Source organism: Poecilia reticulata, linkage group LG19 (genome assembly GCF_000633615.1).
Source record: "Poecilia reticulata strain Guanapo linkage group LG19, Guppy_female_1.0+MT, whole genome shotgun sequence".
In the NCBI taxonomy this organism is placed as follows: Eukaryota; Metazoa; Chordata; class Actinopteri; order Cyprinodontiformes; family Poeciliidae; genus Poecilia; species Poecilia reticulata.
Genome location: NC_024349.1, coordinates 5689221 through 5698608, shown reverse-complemented (window position 1 = coordinate 5698608; position 9388 = coordinate 5689221). Strand labels below are relative to the sequence as shown.

Here is a 9388-nt window from a genome sequence, read left to right as displayed (position 1 = left end):
TGGGTTTGGTTAACTTTCTTTGCTTAAAATGTGCAATACAACCATAAACAGAACGTCTGCAAAAAGCACGTTTTGATTGTTTCTGATTTTATTTTTTAAATAGGTTCTAATCTGAAAATGTACTGTACATTTTCTAAGCGGTTTTATTTGACAATAATAGTTTTTTTATTTATTTGATACTGGAACATATTTTAAAAATATTTTTATCATTCTTATTACAGCCTCCTCTCACTTTCTCTTTGCTTCTTAACAATGCTATCATACTACTACTACTACTAMTAATAATAATACAAATAAATAACTGGCTGTGCAGCTTATAGTTATTGGCAAATGTTAATCATTTTTAACACATCAGTATCAGTTTCACAGCTGATTTGATATAAGCAACTTGTATGTATCTCCATCTTTATTTTTCGAAATGTAATACAAGTGAATTATTACTAACAGCATTAAAACCACACCCAGTTTTACTAGCTGAGCTTAGTAGCAGTTACTTTTAATTGCTCATTAAATGCTGCGATGCATTTGTGCCAAAGGGAAACAATATTTTATGAACTGACGAAAGCCTCATGTTGGCTCAGTCATTGTGGTACGTGGAGATTTCTCAATCTACGCTGTCAAACCAAGGGCTTGTCGATCAGTTTGAATACAAAAAAATACTTCAAGAGGTGATGTTGGCTTTTGGTGAAGAGGAAAGAAAGTTAGCAGCGTTGGACCTTAATCCAATAATTAAAAAAAACTTGCATGGTGACATTAAATTTCTGAGACAAAATGTGGAACATTAATCTGTAATGTCTTTTCCTCACAGCGATAATGAATCTAAGAAAAATATTCAGTAACATAATTTAGAGAGTGTTGTGAAAATTTTACTCATATTTTAAACAAGCATATGAAATGTGTCAAACATCACTACCAGAGAAAAAAGTCCAGAGTTACAGTAAAAGACAAGCCTTTATTTCAAAATGTTCAAAGAAAAACAAAAAAAACATTTTTACCAAATGATGGAAAGAGCCTTGAACCTAAAATGAATACCCGTCCAAACAGGTGGAACAAGAAGGGGAAGGACGGCACTGAACAAACGTGCATGACAAGTTCACACCGTAATGACTCGACAGATCAGGACAGCGGCTGGAACCAAACCCAAAGTCTCACATTTAACAGGACGAAGACTTCATGTGCAAAATTAACTTCTGAAAATGTTTAGTTTTTCCCCAGAAACTTGAAGACGCTTCAACAAAATCTACCTCTGTGGTTTGTTGTAGGTTTAGGTCTGTGAGCTTCAACTAATCCCAATAAGGCACCACTTAAATGGAACAGGGTGGATGGTACTGGTTTAGGTTGGTTTGCTGAGAAAAATAAAATAAAAAGGGAAACGATCTTTTATTTTGGCTTGTCTCAAAAAGAAAAAAAATATGGCAGTGTCAGAGTGACAAAGACGAGATGGAAATCACTTTTAAGAGGCTTGTTTCCGTCTTAAAAACAAAACAAAAAGACGATTGAAGACGAGGTCCTCAGGCATTCTGCTGCATTCAGGTGACGATACACAGAACAATAAATACAAACAAACTGAGGAAAGACTGAAAAAGAAAACATACGGACACGTTGAATTACATTCTGAGTCAAATATTCGATGCAATAGGGAGAAGAAACAAAATGAAAAGAGAAAATGTGGTTTTGGCAAACAAAACAAAATCCATTTAAAACCCGGGAATAGTGTCGGCTTCCAGGYGAGACGCTCCGAGCGACGGCAGGTCCTCGGAAAAACTTTATGCTTGTTAAATGTAATCCTTTAAAACTAATCCACGCTCATCCCGGACCAGCTTTCTGAAGCCTGAGTCGGTTTTAAATCTCAATCATGTAATACGAGGTCAATATTGACAACTGTGACATGCTAACACCAGCTAGTACAAAAACCTCAAGCGATTCAAGTGCCTTAGATGTTAATTTATAACCAAAACCTATGAATTATTCTCTCTGGCGTTTGTCAGCATCAGTGTAAGGAGTGATTTGAGGATTGGGTGCAATAATAATAATAATAACATTAATTAAAAGATCAGTGGGCGAATACTTCAACACACTCAGGAGTTTGAGTATCAGGTGACAGGGTCCACGTTTATCTACACTGCAGAGGTTTGCTCCCAGTCGCGCCGCTTCACATTAACCGAACTGGAAAAAGAAATTTCCTGGTCCTGAGTCTGTGGAGGAAAAACGGTCTGTAAWCAGGCGGGTTTACGATTATCCAAATCCGACACCAAAATGTGAAAATTCATACCGGGGCTGGAATCGAAGCTGAATCCTCCACCGTGACCGCCGAAGAAAGCCCTGAAGATGTTGTTTGCATCAAAATCTGGAAGAAAGTAAAAGAATAAAAAACAAGATGAGTTGATTCTTTAACTGGACAAAATTCAATCAATTCACACAGAAGCAGCTTCACTCTGGTTTGTGTTTAAACTTATTGTGTTTCAATAAACAGTRAAACATAACGGGGAAATCTGGACTTGTGGCGCCCTCTACAGGTTGGACTAAATTAGAAACTAACRCTACCTCACACTAGTAAAGGTAAAATTAGCTGCTAATAGAATCCCAACTTCTAAATCGTCCAATTTCCATTTAATATGCAACTTCAAAATTCATTCACCACCCCATATTCCTAGATTATTAGTTTTTCTAACATTCTGGACATCAGAGTTTAAAATGTTTACATTAAAAATGCTCTACAGCAGCAAACTGCTATGCTGCTTCATCAGCAACTTTAATCTGGATTATTTCAAAATCTGTGACATTCTGACTCTGATTGGATTATTCCACACTGAAAATACACCTCACAGATCTTTGATGCTTTTATTTTGGTTACAACATAAAAAGGTTGAAGTCTAAATGTTCCAAGTTTAGGGGTGTCAAACAAAATCGTGAATGCTCTTAAAGGGCCGGCTGTGCCAAATGTATTGATAAAACCTGTTCAAACTGTTAAAATCTCAATTAATTATTAAAATTAAATAATATTATTGAGGATYTTTTCAGTTCCTCCAGGATTTTGAGATTMTTTTTGTGATTTTTTTGTAATAAAAATCWAAATGTTTGCGGTACTAATTTGGAAATATTTGCGCTTCTTGACGGTAAATGTGACTTTTTGTTACTCGCTGTATAGATCATGGACTATAATCTGGCATCAATTAAGGCTGAGGCAGCCGTTTAGTACAATTAAGAAAGTTTTTCACAATTTTTGAGAAAAATCTGCCATAAACTTTCAATTATTACCACAAAAAATTGCAGGGATTTGTTGATTTTGTGGGAATTTCCATGAWAATTCTCAARAAAYTGGAGGAACTGGTTGATATAATTTGGCAGTAAAAACTGCATTGATTTGACTGAAAACATAATATTTAAGCACAATTAGTGTCTAGTCTAGAATCTAGAGGGCCACATAAAAAGCTACGGCGGGCCGGATTTGGCCCACGAGCCTCGAGTTTGACTCATTTCATCAGACCATCTAAAATATATAAATATTTGCAGAAATATTTAAATATTTTAGATAAAAACTAACTAAAATATAAAACCATTCAATATTTAAATATATAAATATTTGCAGAAATATTTATATATTTTAGATAAAAACTAACTAAAATATAAAACCATTCAATATTTAAATATATAAATATTTGCAGAAATATTTAAATATTTTAGATAAAAACTAACTAAAATATAAAACCATTCACCACCGCCTTCAAAGCAGCCGTCGTCCTCCAGGTCGTGTCCGTTGTCGTAGCGCATCTTCTTCTTGGGATCGGAGAGGACGGTGAACGCCTCTCCCACTTCCTTGAACTTCTTCTCCTCCTCTTTCTGCACCTCTGGAGCTGCTCCGCTGTGGCGGTCTGCGAGAAAATACATTTATTATTTTACCAAAGAGGTAAAAATATACCCATAGTAGAATTCAGTTCCTTTGATTTTAATTTTGTTAAAGTACAACCTTAAATTTTGGTATATTTTAGTGCGAAGTGGAAGGAAGATGATGCAGAGGTAGAGTAAAAACCTGAAAACTATCCCACTTAACCACGATGACCTGAAATAAAAACCCTTCAGAAGCAAATTAAATGGTAAACTGATCCCAGCTGTGTGTAATTTAATCCCAGAATAAATCCAGATGTTCTGTGAAGGCCTCAGAGGTTTGTTAGCGAACATTAGCTAGCAGATAGCATCAGGTGAGGTTATAAAACTGCATCCCGTACTACACAAACTGTAGATTGGGATGGTTTAATATAAACACACACTTCAGATTTCATTAAAAATAATGTGTATTTTTTTATTTTACAGGAATAAGAGTGCTTTCCAGATACCTGGGTGGTGCATGAGGGCGCGCTTGCGGTACGCCTTCTTGATCTCGTCCTCTGTGGCGTTCTTCCCGACCCCGAGCACCTTGTAGTAATCTTTTCTTTTGCTCTTCTTCAGCTCCATCTGTGCCGTCTTCAGCAGATGTTTGTGATCTGAAAGAGCAGCAGGCCGAGTTTTAGGATTCGAGCGCGAGGACGTCCCGATGTGAGGCACCGCGGCGTACCTGAGGTCTTTTCAGTCTGGTAAACTTTTTCGTAGTCGCGTACAGCCTCTTCGTACTGCTCCGTGTCCATGTAGCTGCGGGGGTCAGAGGTCAGAGTCAGTGGAAAACGGCAACATGCTGAACAGCAGAGCACAACCTGCGTGACGTACCACTGCGCTCTCCTCAGGTAGGCCTTGATGTACGTGTCGTCGAGTTTGATTGCACTGGTACAGTCGTCTATGGCTTGGTTGAGTTTCTTCAGCTGTTGGTTAATTAATCTGTTAGTGACTGAACTCACCGGAGGCATTCAGCTAATATGAATAGTCACAGATGTGTCTTAATGCCACAGTGGTTCAGTTTTCCAGCCTGGTACCTTTGCTCCTGCCGTGGCTCTGTTGCAGTAGAGTTTAGCGTTGGTCTTGATGTTGTTGGGGTCTATYGCCAGCGCTTCGGTGTACAGAACGTAAGCAGATTCATAGTTGCAGATCTTAAAGGCCTGGTTGCCCTCCTCTTTCTTGGCTTTTAGAGCTTTGGCATTCTGGTTTAGTGAGAAAAAACAAAAACACACATCAGACTTTGAGAGATCAGAGTTCTCCCTGATCTCTCAAAGAGAGACTCGGAGCTGCTGCAGGAAGAACTGCAACAAAATATCACATGAAAGTCATGAAAACACACGGAGGGAAAACGTTACCCTGCAGGCTAGTCGGGCCTTTTCGTGATCAGGTGCCATCCGCAGAGCCTGGACGAAGAACTGCACGGCTTTATCGATGCAGTCCTCGTAGTACAGGCACAGGCCCCGGACGTAGAGCGCGTCCGCGTTGGTCGAGTCCATCCTCAGAATGTCACTGCAGAAACGAAGATTTACACTGGAAGTCAAGCTGCATTCACCTACAGAACAATATCTAATCACTTTTAAGCATTTAAAAGAAGAACTAGACAATAAAACCAGCATGACTTTGAGTTCTTGCCTCGCCACAGACTGAGCTTCAGGATAACGTCCCAGCAGAGCGAGACACTCGGCCTTGTGGATTTTGAAGCGATGGCAGGCAGGCGCCAGAGCTAAGGCCCGGTCCATGCAGTACACCACCTGGACCAGGACAACGAGGAAAGCTGAGGCAATCTTATTTATGTAGCACATTTTCAGCAGCAAGGCAGTTCAAAGTGTTTCACATGARTGAGAAGAAAATTCAAACAAAACAAAACCAAAAGAAAGGCAAAAAGTGCAAAACTAAATATTGGTTCCCCACGTTTAATAAGRATAAGTATATATTATAAACTRTTAGAGGTTTCTCTGGATTTATAGTTTGTTCTGAGTTGGAGGCATAAAACTAAATTTTGGTTCCCAATATTTGATTCTTGTTCTGGGTTGCTGAGTAATAAGCTAACAGTATTTTCTCAAGGTCTTGCTCTGATATTAAAGGTAAGTAAGTAAGTAAGTAATAAGCCCTCCACAATTTATAAAACTAATAAACTAAACAGACAAGGTGAAAAAATGACATGAAACTACACTCAGGTTTTAATGTAGCATTTCTGATAAGAGACGAAGCAAAGAATAAAATCAAAATTTTGACTAAAAAACAAAAACTTTCAAGGAGTTATTTTTGCAAAGTGAAACATAAATGTAACATTTTCCAGCCACTCTGCGCTTTTTGTTTTTAATGGAGGCATCTTTGATCTCATCCTTAATCCYTTTCCAGATCTACTTTTGGGTTTGATGGAGAAAGATAAAATGAAATCACCTTTCTGAAATCCCGTTTTTCAAAGCTGAAATCAGCCATTTTCTCGTACTCCAGCAGAACCGCTGCATTCTTTTTCTAAAAAACAGAACAACAGAGAATATCTAGGATCATTTTTATAAAATAAAAACAAACATAAAACCTCTCCTTTCATTTCAAAAACCTGTCAATAAATGGAAACCAGTGGATAACTCACAATGACACTTTTTAATGAACGGTTTTGTTAAAGTTCCCACCTCCTGCTTGGCCTCCTTGTTGCTCGGGTCCAGCTCCAGAACCTTCTGAAAGCAGCGGCTGGCCGCCATGCCGTTTCCCAGAGACATGTGACACTTGCCCTCGCGCWGATGACCCTACGATGAAAAMGGAGGACATGTGTGAAACTCATCCAACTCATTCTCTGTTCATTACAAAATTCACAGATTAAAAATGGTGATGGAAATATCTGTAAAAGAAGTGTTAACGTTTCATGCATGCAGTTATTATGTGTAATGCTGGATGAACACTGATCTTAGTTTTTGAAACAATGAGTTCCAGCTTGATGTTTCAAATTGTTCCTCTAAATCAGGGATGTCAAATTCATTTTCGTTTTGGGCTAAATCTAAATCATGGATGCTCTTAAAGGGCCGGTTGTGACGAATGTATTGATAAAACCTGCTCAAGCTGTTAAAACACCAATGAATTATTAAAATTAAATAATATTACTTAACATCTTTTCAGTTCCTACAAGATTTTGTGATTCTTTTTATGATTTTTTTGCAATAAAAATCAAAGTGTTTGTGATACTAATTTGGAAATATTTACGCTTATTTATGGTGGTAAATGTGACTTTTTATTACTCGCTGTATAGATCAATGGACTATAATCTGACATCAATTAAGGCTGAGGCAGCTGTTTAGTACAAGCATTAAAGTTTTTGACAATTTTTATGAAAAATCTGCAATAAACTCCCAATTATTACCACATTAAAAAGTGCAGAGATTTTGTTGATTTTGTGTGAATTTCCACAATAATTATCGAGAAACTGACATAATTTGGCAGTAAACAGATAAAAACTACATTGATTATTTAAGCACACTTGGTGTTCAGTCTATAATCTAGAGGGCCACATTAAAAGCTACGGCGGGCCAGATTTGGCCCACGAGCCTCGAGTTTGACATGTGCTGCAAAGGAACCACTTTTATAAAAAGGGATTTTAAATCATTTATTAAGAGAAAAAAATAATTTCTCTTCAACTAAATTTATTGCAAATTTAGATTAATATTTAGTGAAGTCACATTTCTGAACTGTTAAAAATAAACTTATATACTCACAGAAAACAAAAATAATAATGATTTGAAGAATTTATTGAAAATATTCAAATCATGACATCAAATTTAGGTCAGTGTTTGTTTTTCTATATGCCATTTACCAACCACATGCTTTTAGATGAAAAACATATTTAATAATTAAAAAGTGGGTTAAAAATTGTACATTTTAAAAGGCAGTAAAATGTATCCGTTTGGCGAGAATAAGTGAATTTAACTGATTTTTTTTATTTTTTTAATCAAGACTAAGAGGCTGCACCAAAATWAAAAACAACATTAATACCTTCATGAAACAGTCGTCCAGACGCACGGCCTGCTGGGAGTCTTCGAGGGCTTCTCGAAAGCGACTGAGCATCATGAGGGTGGCCGCCCTGTTACCATAGTAACTGGCATTCCTGGGACATGCATCTAAATTTAAAGCAAAAAAAATAAAAAATAAAAAACACGTTAGAGAAACATAYGCTTACAAAAAAATAAGACCTGGTTGAAGAGAATAACAAAAACAGATTATTTCTCAACAGAGGAAGCATAGGAGGAGCAATCAGGCGGATTAAGGAAAYAAAATAATCTCAGGAATTAGCCGTGATCTCACCGATGGCCTTGGTGTAGTAGTTGAAGGCTTCAGAGTAATCTTTCTTGCTGTAGTATGCATTCCCTTGCTCTTTGAAGCCTTCGGCTTCGCTAGAGAGCAAAAAAAAACAGAAACCAAAGTCAAACAGGAAGGAATATGTAAATCAGGTTCAGATCACACGTGTCAAACTCAAGGCCCGAGGGCCAAATCTGGCCCGTTGCAGCTTTTTATGTGGCCATCTACWCTACAAATTACAACAATGAGTCCCTCCAGTTTCATACAAATCCTCAAAATTCACACAAAGTCAACATATCCCCACATTTTTTCCTGATTTTACTGTCAAAAACGTTGGGTTTAACTGACAGCTGCCTCAGCCTTACTTGATATCAAGTTATAGTCCATGATCAATATGGCAAGTGATAAAAAGTCACATTTAACATCATAAATTAGCGCAAAAGACATGACATTACAACATTATTTCTAACTTAGCAAGGTTTCCCCCAGAAAACTTAGCAAGTTAACTCTTTTTTTTAACAAAAAAAAAAAAACTGTCGTGTTTTTTAGTAAAAAAAATGTTTTTCAGGAAATTTGAAAATATCGCTTGATAATTACATGTTATTGAAATATTGGGAGATTAATACCTGAACACCAACTATAAAGTCTTAAAAAATGCAAACGTTTTAAAGAGACTTAAAAAAAAACATAAGCAATGCTAAGCCTGGTGGGGGCACAAGTAAAGCCTGGTGGCCCGCCAGGCTTATAATGCAYTGAGGGAAACACTGTTTAGCATCACAAAATATGTGATTTTGATTACAAAAACAATCACAGCTTGTAGGACAGCTATTTATTAATATTTTAACAGTTTAATGGATTTAAACATTCTGACACAACCGGACCTTTAAGAACATTCAGATTTTTGATATGGTCCMAAATGAAACMGAGTTCGACACCATTGTCTTAGATTATTTGGATTCCTCCTACAAAGGATTCTGCTCGTCTTTATACCTGAAACTGGGACATCAGAGGAGAGGTCGGTACACACAGTCCCGGACTAAACATAGCTTTGAAACTACTGCGGTTCTGGTCGAAGGACCAGGTGTTGGAATGAAAGTCAAACAGTAATCAGCAGCTGCTCTCTTGCTTTTCGTGTCAAAATTGGCCTTTCTTGTTGTCACAATTCACCCCAAAGCAAAACCCATTCAAGCAACATCCTCACCTGACTGTATGTAAGCAGGTCTCATCAAGA

The 9388-nt window shown here is 37.2% G+C and overlaps 1 protein-coding gene across 2 annotated transcripts in view; it reads right to left on the bottom strand.

Moving 5' to 3' along the window:
- Window positions 1-932: 932 nt before the first annotated feature.
- The window catches only part of LOC103481259 (dnaJ homolog subfamily C member 7-like), an 11362-nt gene continuing 2906 nt past the window's right edge, over window positions 933-9388 (bottom strand). The window contains exons 2-14 of one of the 2 annotated variants that reach the window (XM_008436632.2): window positions 8164-8252; window positions 7855-7979; window positions 6504-6617; window positions 6271-6345; window positions 5500-5618; window positions 5223-5376; window positions 4905-5069; window positions 4702-4793; window positions 4553-4626; window positions 4335-4481; window positions 3717-3872; window positions 2273-2347; window positions 933-2195 (exon numbers count right to left, since the gene is read on the bottom strand). In XM_008436632.2, coding sequence (XP_008434854.1) covers window positions 2158-2195; window positions 2273-2347; window positions 3717-3872; window positions 4335-4481; window positions 4553-4626; window positions 4702-4793; window positions 4905-5069; window positions 5223-5376; window positions 5500-5618; window positions 6271-6345; window positions 6504-6617; window positions 7855-7979; window positions 8164-8252 — 1423 coding nt within the window. In that variant the 3' untranslated portion in view covers window positions 933-2157. The remainder of the gene's footprint in view (window positions 2196-2272; window positions 2348-3716; window positions 3873-4334; window positions 4482-4552; window positions 4627-4701; window positions 4794-4904; window positions 5070-5222; window positions 5377-5499; window positions 5619-6270; window positions 6346-6503; window positions 6618-7854; window positions 7980-8163; window positions 8253-9388) is intronic. The other variant, XM_008436633.2, reaches the window with a different exon arrangement.